Raw genomic sequence first — 21,348 nt, forward strand, 5'->3', positions numbered from 1 at the left:
TTGACTTACAGTCTTGCATCTTGAAGCATCGCAAGATTTTCTTCAAGTAATTCTTTTGAGAAAGCCAAATCTTCCTATTATTTCTATCTCGGTGAATTTAGATCCCTAGAATCTTATTTGTTGGTCTCAAGTCCTTCATTTCAAACTCCCTAGCCAACTGTGTCTTTAAATTTGTGAGACAATCTTTGTTGGAGCCTGCTACCAATATGTCATCAATATACAATAGTAAAATAAAAAAATCGTCATTACCAAATATCTTGTATTAAACACAAGGATCTGAACTATGTCTGTTGTTTCCAAGGCTTATAATGAAGGAATCAAATCTCTTATACCAATATCTCGACGCCAGTTTGAGACCGTATAGAGATTTGTTCAACTTGCACACCAAGTTCTCTTTTCCCTGTTCTTCAAAACCTTCTGGTTGGAGCATGTAAATTTCTTCTTCAAGCTCTCCATGAAGAAATGTACTTTTGACATCTAACTGATCCAAGTACAAGTCAAATGTAGCATACATCATTAGGACCACTCGAATTGTTGTGAGTCAAACCACCGGAGAAAATATCTCATTGAAGATTATACCTTCTCTCTGAGCGAATCCTTTCACCACTAATCTTGCACGATACTTCTCCATTTGATCATTACCATTGCGTTTGATCTTGTAGACCCATTTGTTTCCAATGACCTTCCTTCCTTGTGGAAATTGAACAAGATCCCATGTTTTATTTTTATGTAAGAGCTTTAATTTCTTCTCACATTGCTGCCATCCACAGAGATGATTCTTCGCCTTTCATAGCCTCATGAAAAGTTGAATGCTCTCCATCCTCTGTTAATAGACAGTATGCAAATTGCCCTACATAGAATAATCTAAGTGCCAAGCTGGTTCACTTCTCTTCCTAGTTGACCATCGAACTTCTGGAGTTTCGATCTCAGCTTGCTCTTATTCTTAGTGTTTTGGTGCTGTTTCAGAAGAAATTGAAACTTCTTCTATTTTTTAAACTTCAATTGTAGTAGTCTCTGATTTTTCTTTCGAAATGCTACCTTCTTTTGCTTGTATCTTATTTTCAAAAAACACAACATTCCTGCTGATTACCACCTTGTGGGCAGTGGGATCCCACAAGCAATACCCCTTGACTCCATCAGCATATCCTAAGAAAATGCATTTCTTGAATTTCGAATCCAACTTTGATTTTTCTTGGGTGTTGTACATAACATAAGTAGGACTTTCGAATATATTTAAGCGAGAATAATCAACTGATTTTCCTGTCCACATCTTCATTGACGTTTTCAGATCAATTGCGGTTGATGGTGATCGATTGATCATATAACAGATATTTTTGACTGCTTCTGCCCAGAATGGTTTTTCCAACCCTGCAGTTGCCAACATAGCTCTTGTCCGTCCAATAAGGTTTTGTTCATCCGCTCTACTACTTCATTTTTTTAGAGTATATGTCACCGTGAACTGTCTTTTAATACCTTTTTATTTATAGAATTTATCAAATTCATCACCAGTGTATTCTCCTCCATTATCTGTCCTCAAACACTTGATCTTTTTCTCAGATTCAAATTTCACCCGCGCTTTGATCTCTTTAAAAACTGAAAAAACATCTGCCTTTCTCTTGATTAGATACATCCAACTTTTCTTGGAGTAATTGTTGATAAATGACATGAAATATTTTGCTTCTCTTAGGAACTCCATTGGTGCTTGCCAGACATCAGAGTGGACCAAATCTAATATTTCCTTGCTTTTAACAGAATCTTTTGCTCGGCAAGAATCTTCAAACCTCATTCTAATATATGGCCAAATTTACAATGTCACATCATCGTTGATTCTTCAAATGAATTTGCTGACTCGGTTGATGCTTCTCTTTCTTTGTGTGTTTCACCTTTAAGCAAATATAAATTTGCAATAAGTTTTTCTGCTTTCATCACTACAAACGCTCCTTTTGATATTTTTATGACTCTACCAGGAGTCTTATATGAACATCCATTATCATCTAATTGTCCCAAAGACAACAAATTCTTCCTCAAGTCTTTTACATGTCATGCCTCAGGAATGATGTATACCGTGCCATCATACATCTTTATTTTGATGGAACCAATATCAATAACATACAAATCATGGTCGTCTCTCATGAACACAGACCTTCCTGAGATAGGATTATATTGATAGAATTATTTTCTCCGGGAAGTCATGTGTTATGTTGCTCCTATGTCCATGATCCAGACATTAGTGAAATGTTTTATGCCTTCATTATTTGATATTGCTTCACTATATAAAATATCGTCATCATCTGGGGTACTTGCAACAATCCCTTAAGCTTTTGATGACTCAGGGTGTTCACTCTTTTTTTTGAACCGATAATTTTTCTTGAAGTGCCCTTTCTTGCAACATTTGTAACACTTGATATTCTTCTTACTTCTTGATTGAGATCTACCATGATTGTGACTCCCACTGGAGCCACGTTCCATTGGTCTTCCTCTCACCATCATTAAAGCTTCAGCTTGCTGCGAACTTGCTTGTCTGTCTTCTTTATTTTTGCGCCAATTTTCTTCTTCTAAGATAGCGACTATAATTTCATCGAAAACTAGACTATTTGTATTATTTGTCAGGTTGATGATGAGTTGATCATACGAGTCAGGCATACTTTAAAGTAGAAGCTCCACATGTTCAGTCTCCTTTATTATGCAACCCATTGTTGTAAGTTACGAAAAGAGAGTATTTAAAGTATTGATGTGTTCAGTAACCGACAAGGACTCTGCCATTCGAAGAGTATACAATCTTATTTTTAAGAAGATTTTATTATGCAAAGACTTGGCCTCATATAATTCCGTCAGAGTATCCCATATTTCCTTTGCCCTCCGCTTTTCAGCCACACTAAACAACACTTGATCAGCTAGTGCCTAGTCTAGATCAGCAACGGCGTTGCTGTCTATGTCATTCCACTTGCTGTCATCAGTAATGTCTGTGGGCCTGCCTTCAATTGCAACTAAGCAATTATCTTTTCTCAATATCGCTCTTATTTTTATTTTCTACAATGAGAAATTAGTCTCATTCAATTTTTCAACGTCAAACTTTGTTGTACTCGACATTGTTATTTGCTTCACACCCTTCTAGATTGTTTCTGAATATTTTTGCGAACAATCGTGACAAACTGTACCATCACCAAAATTTACTATTCATATGAATAGTACTTTTCACGAAAATTTACTATTCACAGATAATACCTTCGCATAAAACAGACAGAATAACCGAGGGCTCTGATACCACTGTTGGGGGGAGGAAGCACTACAACTAAAGTTTGATATGATAATAAATAATAAAAATAAATTGAATAGGAGAATTTTACGTGAAAACCCCTCAAACAGATAGAGGGGAAAAACCACATGTAGAAGGATCTTACTATGATAATATGGGAGTACATTGCTCTCAAATACAAGGAGAAAACAACAATTAACACTTCTCTCTTGTAAAAGGAACAACTCACTAAAGAGGACACTCAAGACTACAATGTTTATCTTGGTGTATAACTCTCTTTGTATTCTTACTCTTTTGGATTGTATTTTTTTGTGGGATGATCTAAATGAGGGCAAGAGGCCCTCTATTTATAGAAAACTAGAAACGCGTAAAATCTGCGTATTGCACCTCCCTTTTTGACTATGCGTTCAAAACGCGTTTTGTAGTATTTGACTATCTTGCAATATCTATATATATATGCTAATTAAATTTGCATCCTTTTATCATAAAAGAGAGTAACGGGGTGGGGGCGCTATTTAGCACTCTTCTAACTAATGTTCCAAGGTTAGGGAAGAAGACAATTGCGTCAAAATCTTCTGGAAAGACTTGGTATGACAAAGTTCAAACATGAGGCAACCTCATAGATTATTGATGTGGAGAGATTGTTGTCTGGTTGGATATTATGGTCGACAAAACTTTTTTATCCAGAATTTGGTCCCGATGGTGATCTACCAAATCTGGGGAAGCACACGTAACAACTTTTGTTTCTTTTCTATTATTAGGCTGACCTGAAAAAGATGGGAGAATGCTAATCAATAACGATTTCTTGTGGTACTTATTATGAGTCTCCTACTTATTATGAGTCTCCACCTTTCTCTTAGTATCACCAATCGTTTGCCGTTTCTTGATTTGTTTTTATGATATTCAAGATTTGCTGAGTTGGCCAACAAGCATGTGGGACTAATTGTGTTGCTGGCAATAGTTGTGAATGCTAATAGATATGTTGCTTTTCTTCACTTAATTAGTTAACAGGAAAATGTTTTTCTTTTCCTACTAGGTTTTGAACTTATGACATTTTCGGTTTAAATTGTGATCTCTTGACCAGTAAAACAAGATTAAATTACAATATAATGTGTATATGATTGATAAAATTATCTCCCTAGTAACTTGAAATAATCACACCTTAGAAAATGAGATGATCAAAATAATAGTGCTTGAGGATGAAATTGTATTTTACTCGGTTGTCTATTTTCCTGTCAATATGCATCTCGGTCGTACTAATTTCACCATGTAATAATTTTTTTATCTTGTTATTTAAGCTTTATCCAAAAAAAAAAAAAATCAAATAATTTAAACAACTCGTATTGAAAAACTTCAAACAACAGCCTCTTTCGTTATTGTAGAAGGTACGAGACAATAATATGGAGTAATGTGATAAAAACAAATATGGAGTAATGTTTATTCATACGTCCCAATTTCAAATAAGAAGGCCGATGAACATTGTGGCTGTGACCGAATACCATACTCCTAAGCGTTATTAAGTAGCTCCACAAAGATAATGAGTGAATTGGTATATAATAATCAAACTTCTACAATTTTTATGAATCTTTTAGTAATGGGGAATTCTAAATTTAATTAACCTAAACTATACATTTACTTTCTTGAAGTTCGTTTTTTTAGAATTCACGAAAAACCTTGAAATTCTTGAAAACACAATGATACAAATATGATTTTTCCGCCTATTCCAAATGACTTGAAGATCACAATATTACTGAATACGAATAATTCCTTGTTTTAATTTGACTTAAAACGGTCATTTCCAAATATGGTTCAGTATCATTTTGTTTGTCTACAAAAAGGATTTACAACTTCACCAGTTGTTTTCGCATTTTGGGACGTGGATATTGAAAGTTGATTTTGAAGTGGCTAAATTTACAAAGATTTACTGCGACTTTTAATGGGGCCCTAAAGTCGGCAAACCGTGCACTTACCCCTTGATTATCATGAGAATTTAAAACTTAGCCAAAAATCGACTTTGATCCCTCTCAAGTCTTAGCCCAAGAAGAGCAAATGGACCCATTAATTGGCACATCAAAAGATCTGTCTTGCTAGAAGCGTCCAGTTTACAGGCTTAACAGAACTTGGGCCATTATATTGGGCCGTTCTCGATGTTGGCCCATGCAACATTATATACAATAAAGAAAGGTCAGACTATTATGACCTGTACTCACTATTCATCTATGAATTAGAAATTTGCGAACTTCTTAATAGATTTCCTTTTGATGTGACGATATTTTGTACTTTGTAAATCAATAGCCAGTGGCATATGGACGAGTAAATAATGGGTTGGGTTGACTTAAGCGAGTTAAAATGAGCTGATTTATAAATAGACGGGTTATTGATTCGTCAAAACATAATTATTAATTTTTTTTATTATAGCTATAAATAACATATCAACTTGAAAAAAATATCGTGAAAATATTTTAGCAAAATTTTTAATTTGGGCTAGATATCAATTCAAATTTGATAGCTAAAACGAGTTGAACCAATAAATTCTATAGCTGTCTTCTCTAAATACTTTTGTTTTAAGTTTTGGCCCCTACTTAGCAAGTAGCAACATCTTGGAACATTCACACATTTGAGACCTCTAACCAATTAGCTGACGGAATAACTCTATGGTTATGGACTTTGCTTATGGAGAAATTACTTAACTAAACACCCATTTTTATTATATTTTTTTATTTTTTCTACCGTTTCAAAAAATATTAAAAATTCCTTATTTTGCTCCTATTATCCCGGATACATCAATTCAAAATACAATACCCATGATTTCCTTTCTTTTTTCACTCCACAAATCTCTCTATAGTTACATACATTAATCTATTTTTGAATTTCAAATATTTTCTCTTTCCAATTAATGATTTCAAGTTATTCAAGAGGTAGGTTTCTTTCTATGACTTAATTTTATTTTATTTTTTATTTTTTTCATCTTAAAAAATTGCTGATACATATGAATAAAGGTCGATTTTTATTGTTTATCTTTTGTGATACATATAGGTTCACATTTTTAAAGTATCTAATTATTTTTGTTTCTTAAATTAATGTATAATGCATTCGTTTCAATATTATGATACATTATATTTGAATTGTATTTTTGAGATGAATAGATTTATCCTGAAACATTACTATTTGTGTACCTTGTTTGAATTGTTAAGTACAATATTTCTACTAGATACATTAAATAGGTAATTGTTGTCTATAAGATTTTATATTTGAAATAGATACATTACTGGTAGTCGTTATGTATCAGATACATTTATTATAGATTTAAATTTATGTATCATGTCCAGAATTCATATGTATCAGAAAAAGATTAACAACAAAAAATAAATAAAAAATCAAACAGTTATTCTATCAATGTTGTGTCATATACATAACTATGAATATGATACAAACATATATTGTTATAAAAACAATAGTGTTTATAAATCAACAATTATATTTGATAATGTCTATAGATGCATAACCTTCTAGTTGAATAAGTTAAGATGTATGTATCTGGTAGTAAAAAATAACGAAATTTATTACAATTATGTATCAAATAAATAACTACGAACATGATACATACTAATTTGTGTTTTAATAACTTAAGGTTATGTATCAAAACTAATATTTGAACACAATATATTGTGCATGATAAAAATATAATGTATCATAATATACATTAATTTAAGAAAGAAAAATAACTAGAAACATTAAAAATCTAAGAAAAATAACTATAAACATTAAAAATTTGAATCCATATGCATCACAAAAAGATGAACAACAAAAAATCTAAAAAAAATAAATCAACAATCTGATTTGTTGAAAATATAAAAAAAGTGATGATGAAATTCTTCTACACATTCTTCTTTGTTCTGTATCAACTCTCGTAACTTTTTTTCACTTTCAATAATGGCACCATTCGTGGATCTTGACTCAAAACCCTTACCGGAGCCACCACCAACTCCTGTATTTTGACCAACAACAACTCCATCACTTTTGTATTGTTCATTCCTCACCACACTTTTTTAGATTTCGGAATGTCTCAACAAAATCGACAGGTTCATGTTGTATCAGTACAATTTGTCGACAATTTTGATTCAAAAATTGAGAGTTTTTTTTTTAAAGAATGAAGAAGAATTTTGAATTTTGAATTGTACTAGCATGTTTCAATTTACCAAATATTGAATTTCATTGTAAATAAAGTTTTTTCATAATTTATGCTTTCTTTATTTATTTTTTTCTTTTTTAAATATAACAAAATATTCAATTAACATATCTTTTATTAATTTTTTTTTACCTCAACAATATTAAAGACACCATTATGTATTAGGAAAGATGTCTTATGTATCTGATTTTCTCAAAAAATAATTTTTTTTATAATTTAAAATAAAATAAAAATAAAATATAATTAACTCTTAACATTGATTTATATAGGGTATACTTAATTTATCCTATTGCATAGTATCAATTTGAGCCTAAAACAGTGTTTGCGAGGTCAAAAAATATGATGATTACTTATCCCGGTCGTCGAGATAAAAATATGTATTGGACTTGTGTATGCATGCCGACAGGACATCATAATAAGATTCTCAATAAGCACACGGGGGCTTAATGTCACAGTGCCACGAAAAGACTGCGTTGTTAATATCATTATTATTGATTACCCTTAGCCTGTTTATTTCACCTACACATAGCTGTACTAGGGGAATCCTTCTTGTGCTACGTATCCTTAATCAATTTATTTGTATACAAGTTATGATAGAATTATTTATATTAAAATTAATTATGATAAGATTATTTTTTATTGAGTGTTTGATTTGTTGTATTCAAAGTAATATGTATTACATAAATTTTAAAAATATGTTGTTTGTTTATAAAAATACCTTTCATTTTACTTAGTTTTTTATATTTTCTTTACAAGCTTTAGTTATTTAATATTCATTCTTAAAATAAAAATTTCATCTTCTTTTCCTTAAATATTTTTATTTGTGCATTTCCATGATATCCGTATGTATTTAAAAATAAGACTTTCTTCTTATTTAATTTAAAAATAAAATTTTCTTAAGTTTGTTAAAGTAAAAAAGAATTTATGAGAAATCAAAATATAAATAAACATAAGAATTAGTCAAATAAATTTATAAATTAAATTATATTATATAGTATAATTTTTTACTAGAAAAAAAATATGAAGAATTATCATAAAAATAAAGAGTGAATTGTTGTTATATATGGTATTAAAAATAATGTAAATATATATGAATGTGAAAAGTGAGGTATAAAAAATATTTAAAGGAATATATTTGTCATTTACCTATTTTATCCCGAGATAAATTATCCCGTGATTAGTATACCACCAAGAAAAAGGATAACTTTTTCCGATACTATTTATTAATCCGAAATAAATTATTCCGGACTTGCCAATAAAACACCAACTTAAATACCACTATAATTTAATCTCAAAATTATTTAGTTTTATCATACGTTAAAAGTTGTACTCCAGTTGATATTTAGCTGTTGAGATTTGAGAATCGAAAAGCACAGTACAATTGCGGCTGGAAATTACTAGTGATTTCATTTAAATGCCAGCATCGGAGTGGGGTTTTGCAAAGTCTTCTTTGTTTGAAACATGGAAGTGAAATCAACGCTACAAAAAAATTAATCAACTCATCGCAGAATAAATTGAATTTGTACTCAGCTGGAAGCTACGAAAAACTGGTATGCCTGCTAAGCAACTGGCCAAAGTCCAAGTCTCATATATACACAAATTAAGTATTATAGACAAGTAAAAATGGACAAAAGAAATATGTTAAAAAAAATAATCAAATGACCATTTCCAAAAAAATTACCCACATTTGTATGATGGAAAGCAAATAGGTTGATAAGCTCATGTTACGACAGCATAGTCTTCAAGGTGTAGAAAAGGGTAAAAAATTGTTTTCCATTAATAATTCGGTTCAAGATTATTAATAGTTTGGTTAAAAAATTGTCACTATCGAGTCAAAAATAATGTATATATTTTTTAAAAACACATTTTATTCTTAATAAAAATATTACTTGTTAAAAATCTGATTCTCGTTTCTTTTCTTTTAGAATCACTAGAAATGTTAAATAAGAAATATTTTTCTTCTTGATTTCATTTTATTAATTAAAATATAATAGCATCGTGTATTTTTTAAGTGAGGATTGAAAATGAAGGCGCTTACCATCCGAGCAATTCCCTCTCGTCATCCCATCATTAATTTTCATTTAAATAACAATAAAAAAAATCCTAATAAAATAAAAAATATTTTGACTAAACAATTGATAGAGAAACATTTTTAGATCAAATTATTATAATTATTAGTCAGCTTACTCTATTAACCATGACAATCAAAATTCTCAAATTAGTCACTTATCACATCCTTAATAGAGAAATGATGGGGGATAATCAGCTAATCAGCTGAGCATATACGGATCTACAAATGCATGATAATAGAAAAAATGGGTCTTTTTTATTATTTTAATCACATATCAGTTCAATTCAATCTCTCTCTTATTCCACAATCAAATCTTCCCTTTGACTTTTAAAAATCCTTACTTTACTAATGTCTTTTTCTTTAGCACCAGCTGTTAAGTGATGTCTTATTTTAGTATCCAAACCCTTTTTCATTGTGTGAAATATTCCACAGCTAACTGGACGGAACGTTTTATTCCAAATCCTTTACTTTTTTTTATGCTCCTTTATTTAGATAAGAGCAAATTTGGACTTTTAGTTACCTTGATTTTCTGTTTACGAGCATACTAATTAGTCCAATTTGAAACAATACAAAAGCAAATTGAAATGATGAATAGAAAATAATCTAGCACTCTATTCTTCCGCTGGACTAATATTTTTTTTCTTTTTTTTGACAACACTTTAACTTTCGAGTATTTTTAGTTCACAAAATAAGGGGTCCCCCAAATTTTTTAACAATATGGAATGAAAGTAGGGACTAGAGGAAGAAGCTACACCAAAATAATAATTAATTAGAACCTAAAGTCAATTAATAAGCCAGCAAAGTTCCTAATTGGCAATCTATTTTGCTCCTTGCCCTACTTTTTTTTTTTTTTTTGAAAAATAGGCTGGCACGTTCATCACCTTTAGAGAAAGTTGATGAAAGGAAAAAATCTTGTAATCATGTTTTAAGAGGAAAAAATTGGAACTACATTGGGGAAAAGACAGCATTAATTCCTGTTATGGTCAAGGCCTCAAAAGTTAAAGCTAATGATCATCTTTTGCATTATTGGCAACATATTGAGCTGTTTTTGTACTTAATATAGGTCCGCAAATAGAATAACACTAATTATAAATTGTATCTTTCTAAATAGTCAACCATTTCGTACAATTTTAACTCATTGATTCATCCATTCATAGCTAGAAGTTGGCAAATTGTGCTTTTTAGAACTATCATCAACTTGCATTTAGAAAACAAATTAAGAAAAGATACATTAAAATTAGATTCCTTTAGTTCCTACTAACAGAAAATTGGATGATGTTAGCATTAAGCATCTGTCCATGCAGCAAAAACAGGGACATTAGACCTTAACTGGGCTGATGAGATCCAAGAGGTGATATTATTTGCTGGACTAGAGATTAGCTTCGGTGCAGATTGAGGCATCGCGAAATTATGCATCAAATGTGCATTGTTTTTGGCAGGGCTGACTTCTCGCGAGCTGCCAAGGCTAGTCACTAGCGAAGAAGCATTTGACAAATGAGTGCTAATTCGCGCAGATTCGTCCATCTGACCTTGCAGTGTAGTGGAGCTCATTGTGTTTGTATCAATTCCAGCAGAGGAAGACTGATAAAGTGACATTGTCCAATCTACTGCATTTCCATTTTCCTCTTTATTCTGGATATTAACTTCACCATGATGGCTCGCATTTGCAATAAGGTTTTGATTACAGACTTCTTTGCTTGTTTCTGTGTCTTTTTTTCTCCTAGCTAAGTCACCAGCAAGAAGGGTGTTACTAGCCATAATACGCTCCACATCGTACCTTGATATATCAAAGTTTGTCACAGCATTTACACCACGAAATTTAATTGCAGCAATGTCATAGGCCTCAGCCGCTTCTTCTTGGGTGCCTGCAGTATAAAAGGATGTTTAAGCTATTTCGTCACCTAAAAGACATCTATAATGAGATTGAATCAGAGACAGCTTTGCTGAAAAGTCAGACCAAGTATACGCAGGAGCAGTTTTCATACAGGGCAAGTGTATAACAAGACAAAAATATGGAGGGAAAAAGAGCAGAAAAAGAGAGAACCATAATTAGACTTAGATTAGGCAGTAAAAGTGAAAGATTCCCATAAAAAGAAAGACAGACTTATGAGTAAAATCCAGCCTTGCTGACTTAAAAGTTCTCTACATGCTCTTATTGGATCTTGATCAGCCTTATTACCAACTTTAAGACTTGGCATTTTTACTAACAGATAAAGATCAAAAAAATTGCCTTTATACTATAGAACACTCCTTATTAACAGGTTAAGCTGAACTTTTCTGTAAGCAAAAAAATGAATCAAAGAGCATGTTAATGGTAAAATGTACTCACTAAATGTCCCCAAATAGAGGTCCTTGTTCCCGGCCACTCGGCCGATACGAGCTTGCCATCTTCCGTGCTGATGGTGTCTGCTAAAGCGAAAAACGAAAAAAAGAAAAGAAAAGAGAGAGAGGCAATTTTCAATTTAAGTAACAAAAACATAATATTCGATAACAAAATTGCTGACTGGAATTGTAGTGAGTATCAAACCTTGTTACCCCTCTATACATTGAAGCTCCTCTTGAAAATCCACTACTTTTTCTGTAAAAATTTGGACAAATCAAATGAACGCTGATTAACTACGGAGAAATATAGCGATGGATTTTAAGACACTACATTTAATCAGCTAAAGACCTAACCTTCTCAAGTGAGCTACATATTCTTGCCTTGTCATGTTCTTCATTTCTTCAAGCTCTTGTTGATAATTTTCCAACTACATTAGAGATACAAAATGAAAGTTACTAAAGTATAGCAGGTGCTCACCCTTGTTGGTAAAATGATCAATCTAATACCGCTTACCGGGAAATTAATGTGTGTGGAGGGTCCCCAGTACTTGAGTGCAGCTAAATCATATGATCTTGCAGCTTTATCTTCCATGTCATATCCACCTAAATTTTATGATCATTTGGTTAAGAACAACATATACACACTCATGGCCCAATCATTTCAACAAGAAAAATAAATCAACATTTACCTAGATAGACTGAAAGAACCGACATGCATCCCCAGCAATAATCATGAAGAAGTGGGAAAAAGGGAGCATTTTTATATCAGTACAGTGAACAAGTCATCAGAAGCTGTTAAGGACAAACTTTTTTTTGAAAAGAATATGTTTGACTCGAACCTTGTCTTCCTTTCCTGCTCTGTCCTTCTTTCTTACAACTGTTGTCCCATAGATGAGCTTCGTATCTACCAGTCCATCGATGCCTAATTTAATTCAGATGGAAAATCAGTAGAAGATTATTTGGTACTCTAATCAGATCAAATATGTAGTTATTACTTCAAAATAAGAGTAAGTAATTACCTAGTGACGCCTCGATACTGTGAGGTTCTTTGGCCAAATGTATCGATAGACTTTCTATGAACAATTTGCTTTTGATGATTCGCCTTCTCAGGACCTCTTTTCTTTGTTTCCATGGCAATACAATCTGTGACAGTTGGAGAGATTTGTTGCGTTTGTGTTCCAGTAACGCAGCTTGATTGAGAACCAGGGCTCATTGATAAGCTAAGGGATTTAAAATCTCCATACGTCATGGCACCAACAGAGCCAGATTCTGCACCATTATCAGCCATGCAGCCTATCATATTCTGTTCTAATGCATGTCCTGTTGGATTCTGATAGTTTCTTGACACCCAGTTATTCATGCAAGACATTTCATCACCTGTCATTGTTGGAACCTGAAGATTGCTGCACTCTGTTTTCCCCTGCTCTGTTGAGTGATAGAGTTCATGGCCTCTAAATACTGAGAAATCAGGGTACTGTTGTTGTTGCTGCTGCTGCTGTCTAGTGTTTTCTTGAATGTGGTTCAAGAAATCTTGGCTGTTGGTGGTCTCATTTTCTTGATGTTGGTTATAGTAAATGTTGTGTAAACTGTGAGCCATGCCTCCTCTGTTACAACCTTCATAGTGATGGGACCCCATTGCTGCATCACCAAGAAAGTCTTCCAGTTTAGGTGTTGAACATACCATACCTTCAAAAATGAAGTCAAAGAAGATTCCATTAATAAGCAAGAATCCCATAGCACAAAAATCATGAAAAGAAAAAAGGAACCCCATTTAAAGAAGGCAAGTTTTGAACAGAAACCTTGTGGTTGTTGTGACCTGTTGAAACCTTTCATAATGCATAATGAACCATCAGACTTGAGAGGCATAGCTGATAAAGAAGAGAAAAGGCTTGCATTGTCACCTTCATAGTACATAGCTGGATAGTTGAGATGAGTTTGAGAAAATCTAATAGGGACTGAACTTTGAACATCACTTGATGAACCAGGTTGAGTACTGTGATGGTGTTCAGTAAGAGGACCTTCTAAGCTGTTTATGTGTGGGGAAAGTGAAAAACCAAGCCAGTTGTTGTTGCTATTGTCATCATTACTGAAAGACTTCATCTTTGTTACTATGAAATTGGAAAAAAAAATCCTGACACTGTTAAAGAGATTCAAAGCAAGTTGTTCTTGGAGCAAAGCAAGTCAATCATTGGGAGACAAATAAACTAATCATACTCACAGCCTTACTTTTGTTCCCCACACCATTTTCGAACTCATTTTCTATTTTTGTTTTCTAGCTGTGGACTCACTAAGTAGAACAAAAACACAACTAAATGGTTTGGGCTGCGTGTGTGAGAGAGAGTATATACATACATATATATACCCCACTAAAAAGATTTACAAGGAGAAGAAAGCAAGTCCCTTTAAACTAGTAAACAAAAAGAATGAGCTCCAGCAAGAAATGCCGGGCATCCTTCTTGCATTCCATTGGGATCTGTGTTTGAGAAAGACATCTTCTTTTGCTTTTTTTTTACGCTCCACTCTGCATCCTTCTCTTGCTTTTGCTTTTCTCCCTTTTGCTTTCTATACATTTACTACATACTACTACATAAGAAACACTGTTGATTAGAATCGAACCTTGGATTAGTGCTTCTACTGAGGATAATAAGAAAGAACCAACAAATTAATGTCAGCAACTTATTAGAAAGAAAAGAAGAGCAGGCGTTGCTGGAGTAAACTGTGCACTAAAGTACGTACCAACCACACTGGTTTAATTGTTGTAACAAAATTAAAATCAAACTCCATCTTGTATCTGTTTGGAATTTAATGAGTAACAAGTGAAATCATTAATGGTCATTTTAGTAAACGTGTCAGAAGAAAAAGAGTGGAGCCATAAATCTACAAAGATATTAATAAGACATAATATAACAATCAATTAGCTGTGGCCTATTGCCTTTTACAGTCATCCAACTGCATCAGTGAAGCTTAGCGTTAGATTTTCAACATACGCAGAAACACATACTGTCCATCTGGTCACTTAACAGCCTGCATATAGACTACTGTACTTTATTCGTTTTCTTTTGCAATCCGTTAGGTGGGTTCACATATTGAAACTGCGTATAGCACGGGCATTTTTTTTTTTGAAAAAAACTTCTTTTGGTTCTTTTATTAAGTATTCTACCAGGCATTAGTCCATTGCAAATTGTGACTATTCTATAAGTCTTGTATGAGTTTTTTTGTGGCATAAGGCGAAGTACCATGTCTTATGTCTAAGCCTAAATATGAAGTCGACTTTGTTAAAAAACATTGATTTAGTTTCTGACGTGAATCTAAATTCAATACAGCCGCAATATATGTAACTGATATTGAATGAGAAACCAAAAAAATAAAATAAGGCGAAGTACAGCTCAAGTCATTTTCCCTAAGCATCATTATTTTATATTGAGAATTCCGTTGGGGTCTTATGTTCGTCATAAGAAAATAATATCGAGATGAATTTCCAAGGGAAAAGTTTCAACTTTGCACTGGCTTTGACTATTCCAATATATTGCATGCAATTTTGCATGAAATATTCCTCGGAGACAAATTTTCTAGTGAGAATGATTTTGCCAATACACTAGTAAAGTGGGAGAGGTGACCCTTTTTGATTGAAGTAATGATGAGTAACTCCACCAATACACAACGGGCCAATAACAATTTGTCTAAAGTGCATGGCCTAACAATTAAAAAAAAAAGGTACAGTACCCCTTTGCTACCCCAACAAACATTGCTTTCTTTCATTTTCATTTTCATCTCCATTTGGCTGTTGAAACAGATGGGTAGTGGAGTGTAGATAGGAGTCTCCATTTTTTGCTCTGTCTGCTTTGAATACGCCCTGTCAAATAACCCTTTTTAGGATAATATTGTTTACCTGTATATAAAGGGTTCCCCATTCTTTATTACCACTAAGAGCATTTATGCCCAGCAAAATTGAGAAAACAGTGTGTTATACTACTTGTAGCTGTAATGATATTACAAAGGACCAATTATTAACTTGGTCTCCGATGGGAAGGGCTTAAGAATTAAACTATATTGGCTTGTAATGTGAGTTAAATTAGAGGCTCTATTAGGACTCGTCTCTAGTAGCACTTATGCTTAAAGTGTTCAACTATATATCTTAAGCACGCCAGGCGTTCAACGTCCAACAAATGCAAGAAATTTCGACAAAATTTCTTAATTAGCATTATCAAAATCAACGTCAGATCTATTTAGAGTAGCTACAAGGGTTGGACAAAGTTGGAGAAAGCTACATCAGATATATTTTGGAGAGTTCCTGTTTTTTTTTTCTTTCTTAATCTATTGTTCAAGGCAGAAGAATATAGTTGAAGGATATGATCAATTCAATAGATTAAAAGGCGTGTGGAAGTAACATTGATCATGACGAGTAAAAAAAAACTAAAGTTGCAATTGTTATTACACCTTAAGGACCTTGCGATTCAACTTGAATCTAGTCGATAAGAACAAATCTCTTGCCCAAAGGGGGGACCAAGAAAGTAAAGAAAAAAGTCCAATCATATGCCCAAATTCAATCACCTTTGGTGGTTTTGGACTCAACACCTTCTTTGCTACATGTCTTGCAAATACTGATGCATCAGTCGCTTTACTCCCTTGAGAAGCCTTTGCACGCTCATTTATAGCTTCTTTAAAATCCTTGTAAAGTTTCCACTCATAGTTCTGTAATCTTTCCACACTATTGTTCCCAAAACTTGATCTTATAGCACCTGGGACCACGATAATTACATCTATATTAAACGGGCTTAACTCAACCCTCAACGTGTGAGACATAGAAAAAACCGCAGCTTTACTAGCACAATAAGATCCTGCCCAAGGGGTTGGCACTTTCCCCACAACACTCCCTACGTTCACTAAACTTCCACTGCGTCGCGATGCCATGTGAGGGATCACTTGTTGAACCATCCTTAGTTGCCCCAATGCATTAATTTCATAAGCCTTTTGGATTGCATCCAAAGGCAGCTCGGCTAAAGGACCCGTGCTGCCTATTCCAGCATTGTTGATCAAGATATCTATGTGCCCACATTTGGATATAATTGAATTCACAGCTGATTCTACACTTTCGTCCGACGCAACATCTAGCTCAACTGTCTCAATTTTATCTGCTTGTAGGTCTAACATATCTGACATTCGTGGAGCTACATCAGATGCAAAAACTCGGCAGTTTTGCTCAGCAAATGCCTTGCAATATTCGTAACCAATGCCACCCTTGGCACAACCAGTGACTAGAACAACCTTTTGGTCACCCATATTTTATCCTTCATCTAATTCAATTCTCTAGTAACTTTTATAAGGTTACCTAAATATGAATATATCCCTGTTTTCTCCGCTAGTATCTAGGAATGTAATAGCATTAAAGAATATGCTAAGCCATATTCGTCAAGATATATTAAAGTGGCCGGCCATTAGTTGGCGTAAATGCATATTGTAATACAGAGATGGAGAAATTATGCGCCTATTTTTTTTGTTACGCTGCCAATTGAGTCTGTAGGAAATAATAAAATCAAAAGGTTAATTATTACAAAATTATTGACGTTGATCGACAACGTGAAATAATTATGCGCCTATTTTTTTTTGTACTTTCTAAAGGATACACATGTATTATTATTCGAGTTTATTATCATTGGACTTGGTACTGAATTATTGACAACAAAAGTTACGGAGTGACACTTATCTTAATTATAGTTATACGATTTATTTGCTTTGAATGCAAGGTGTACCGTTAGTACATATTCCTCAATCGTACATGAGCAAATTACATACTTCAATAAAGGAAAACTTTGGATTCTTTCAAAAACAAAAACAAAATAATAGAAAGAAAAAAAATATATAACTGTAAAGGAAATATTTATAAAAATGAAAAAGAAATATCTCATTGTTTTCATTTAATCATGAGGTGTTGTGTTCCAACTTCAACTAAAGAAATAAAATACTAAGTAGTAATTTATCTTTTCCGTTTGGCATTATTACGATTGGTGGACTGAATTACCATAAACCTATAGTAATACTAAGAATAAAAAGTTTAGGGAGGGGGAGGGGGGATTTTAAAGGATTGGTCCAGTGAATTCAGGTGGGTACAGAAAATCCAAGCAAAATCTAAATTAAGATGAGAGCAAGAGCAAGAGCAAAACAGGAGTCAACAGAAAAAGTTAAAGGTATACAGCAAGCTAACTGAGAACGACCACATAACGCTGCAGTGCCCTGCCCCTATCCTTCAAATCAAAAGCTATTTCATCTACTTCCCCTTTTTAGTGACTCAGACTCATCCTTCTTCCTTCCCCATTAAACTCCCTTCACTTCTCATTTATAACTCCTTCATCTTTGGCTGAATACATAAAATAACCTGTTAAATAAAGTTCATTTAGACAATCCAACTATGAACTGTTTTGATTAAGTATTTGAATATCTTAAAGTGTGTCTATTAGATACTACTTTTGGTTCAAGATTTTGAAAAGCTTTTGTGTGTATTCTTAAATGGGCATTTGAGAACAAGCGTAAAAAAATAATCCAAAATTTGAGTTGGAAGTATGAACTATTAAAAACATTTTATTCTTATATTTCAGTGCTTAATTGAAACAAATCATAATTTGAGTTGGAAGTATGAACTATTAAAAACATTTTATTCTTATATTTCAGTGCTTAATTGAAACAAATCATAATTTGAATATTTAAATGAAATATATTACTACTATTAAGAAATTTAAAAGATTGTCATACTTTTCTTTTTAATCTATTCCAAAAAAAATATCTATTTTTATATTTAGTAAGTTTTAAATTTCCAACATTTTACTTATCAAATGTAAGATTACAAAATTCAAAAGATTATACACCTATTTAATTTAAAATTGTAAGATTCAACAGTATATCTTTAATTTTTAAACTTTGCTTTTACTCAAACTAATATATTTGAATTGAGACGAAAGAGAGTATTGAGTATGGACAAACGTATACGGTACGCTTACGTATCTTTGTGTGTGTGAAACGTCATAGTCCAAGGCATGTGTGTCATGTCATATTCAGCTAAGATTCTCTCTATCTAGACCCACTATGCTCATTGGCTTCAGACCTCCTTTAGATTATTCAATTGCTGATGACAAATTTACCAAAATAGACTTCTCATTTCTGATTCATTCTTCCTATAGGCTTTGCCATAGTAGGCATGCAGCATGCTATTGCTGGCATCTTCCTTATCAACCAGAAGTCCAAAGTAATTTTGGATTTTTTTAAAAGTAATTTCACTACTCACAAGTCACAAGTGAATTGAAGTACAATAAGAAAAGAAAAAAGAGTTGGGTTGTTTTAATTCATTAGCCTTGCAGAAGGGCCAGTTCACCCTAGATTTTCTATCACAAAAAGAGAGACGCTCCAAGAAATGGATCAGAAACCCCAAATAGAGTAGCATGTTGAAAGGTATCCTCATGAAGGACATTAACACTAACACCTAGTAGACTTCAAGGATCCTCCAAAACATACACATTTAATTCTGTTCAAGAAGGCATACATATTATCTGCAAGTGTTAGTTGTTGTTTGGCTTAAGTCATCTTTGTTGATTTTTTTAAAAGAGAGTGGACCAACAAAAATAATTAAAGTGATTGAAATTGTGTTTCAATAATTTTATTAAGTGTAAAAAACTTTAAGTAGCCAATTAAAAATGTAATTTGCAGAAAATCTACATAAAAGAGAATTCAAAAAAAAATAATATCTCATTTAACTTAAAAAAAAATAATAGAAATTTAAATTTCAACACTTCATGTGCTTCAGTTGTTGCAATCTAAAGAAATTATTCCTCCTCAATTTTCACGTTGGCGGTTGATGGTGAATTCTTTTTGAGTATTTTTGAATTTGCACACTTTTTTAATAAGATGAGTTTTTCTTCTTATTCTTAGATATCAATTTTCTTGTCCTTCCTACCACATGCTTCAAGTATTTTTCAGTAATAATTATATATGTTAAAATAAGTATTGATGAAAATAGTCATGCATTATGTTAAAAATCTTGAAAATTGGCATTGAGGTCCAAGCATAAAAAATAAGCAAGAATTAAAACGGTGCTCATGTGTTAAAAACACATGAATTAAAAACCAATTGAAGATACATTTTGTTTAAGCCAATGTTTGACCCCAAATTCCCAAATATTCTTAACAAGTTATTTTTGGGTAAAGTTTTGGTGAAATTTTATCATACATTTGGCCACAAATTTTTTTCAAGAATATTTGTCTGTTTTAAAAAATATCATTTTGTACCCATAAGTTTATATTATCATTTTATAATGAACATATTTCGTTAAAAAAACTTATAACCTAATTAATAACAATCAATAATAACAACATAACAATATGGGTAAGAGCAATACATTAATCGCGCACATTAAAAAAAAATTCAATCTTGTCACTTAAACTATTCTTTTTCGAAGGAGGTAGTAATAAACTATTCTTTTATTAATAGATAGAGATGTTATTTGATGGTGTTAGTTGACAACGTTAATGGAGAAAGTTGGTATAAAAAATATTAGTTAGAATTAATAAATGATGGGTATTTTTATAAAAAATAAAATTTTGGGATAATTTTTAATTTTTTAAAAATTCCCAAATATTAGAACTTGGCTCAAATACTAGTTTCTTTTAGAACTTGGAATGTTTGTTAAATATATTTGTCAAGTTATATGGCAAAACATTAGTTCCTAAAGTTTTTCCAAAAATATTTGAGGCCAAACGACAACTAAAACTGATTAAAAATTATATTTATTCGATAAACTCACGGATCCATTTAGATCAATAGGCTCTTATTTTTTTTTCCTATCTTCAATTTATTTTTCGTAGATAGACCAAGATGAAAGGGAGTTTTAGTGCCATGGGTCCGTTTAATCTACATGTCACAAATTCAAGGAGTAAAATCAATTATTGATAGGTGCACAAAGATAAGTTGTCTACAATACATGTAATCCTTCCCTTGATTTTATACAAGATATTTCGTCCATGGAACTGCTTTTTACCTAGACCAAAGGGATAAAAAGAATATCCAAAATTTCTAGTTCATGTTTATTGTTGTGTACAAGGGGTGCCTTTAATTTCATGTCTGACACAATCGGCCTTTCACTATTAGATCGTCATAGCTACTTTAACTTTCCTTTTTCTTTTTGCCAGCAAACGGATTATAGAAACTTTATTTTAAGTATCCATATAGCATTAGGAACAAACAAAACTAACAACCATTTTTACGTATAGTTTAGTTAAAGCTGGAAGAAATAAAAAAAAGCTGTGTTTGCTCAGAATGTCATGAAAACTAGTACCAAAATTCATGCAATTGCATCTTTTTTCAAAGGCTCTAAACGTGCTTTTTATTTAATGCATCATTATACAGAAGAAGACAAATACACATCACCTGATCATGGCGTGCCCAAAAAATAAAATAAAGTCAAGAGAAGAAACGGAAACAATTTACTTCTTTTTTCAAATTGTGCAGAGATGAGTCAACAAAATG

The 21,348-nt window shown here is 32.5% G+C and overlaps 2 protein-coding genes across 2 annotated transcripts; both read right to left on the minus strand.

The window, feature by feature from the left end:
- Positions 1–10,694: 10,694 nt before the first annotated feature.
- Positions 10,695–14,405, minus strand: LOC129875028 (AP2-like ethylene-responsive transcription factor ANT). The gene is made up of 9 exons (XM_055950461.1): positions 13,638–14,405; positions 12,858–13,524; positions 12,678–12,760; positions 12,528–12,536; positions 12,353–12,441; positions 12,193–12,266; positions 12,044–12,094; positions 11,846–11,922; positions 10,695–11,381 (listed from the first exon to the last, which is right to left on the minus strand). Exons 1-9 carry the CDS (start codon positions 13,936–13,938, stop codon positions 10,801–10,803), a joined length of 1,932 nt encoding a protein of 643 aa, XP_055806436.1. The 5' UTR covers positions 13,939–14,405; the 3' UTR covers positions 10,695–10,800.
- Positions 14,406–16,182: 1,777 nt separating this feature from the next.
- On the minus strand, positions 16,183–17,118 carry LOC129874109 (short-chain dehydrogenase virD-like). The gene has a single exon (XM_055949338.1). It carries the CDS (start codon positions 17,116–17,118, stop codon positions 16,270–16,272), a length of 849 nt encoding a protein of 282 aa, XP_055805313.1. The 3' UTR covers positions 16,183–16,269.
- Between the last annotated feature and the right edge of the window lie 4,230 nt (positions 17,119–21,348).

Source organism: Solanum dulcamara, chromosome 11, assembly GCF_947179165.1.
Source record: "Solanum dulcamara chromosome 11, daSolDulc1.2, whole genome shotgun sequence".
Taxonomy (NCBI): domain Eukaryota; kingdom Viridiplantae; phylum Streptophyta; class Magnoliopsida; order Solanales; family Solanaceae; genus Solanum; species Solanum dulcamara.

Coding starts and splice junctions, on each gene's coding strand:
- LOC129874109 (XM_055949338.1), bottom strand. CDS start 17,118: ATGGGTGACCAAAAGGTTGTTCTAGTCACTGGTTGTGCCAAGGGTGGC.
- LOC129875028 (XM_055950461.1), bottom strand. CDS start 13,938: ATGAAGTCTTTCAGTAATGATGACAATAGCAACAACAACTGGCTTGGT. Junction 12,095..12,192: donor TATGTAGCTCACTTGAGAAG/GTTAGGTCTTTA, acceptor AAATTTTTACAG/AAAAAGTAGTGGATTTTCAA. Junction 11,923..12,043: donor ATGTATAGAGGGGTAACAAG/GTTTGATACTCA, acceptor TCGCTTTAGCAG/ACACCATCAGCACGGAAGAT.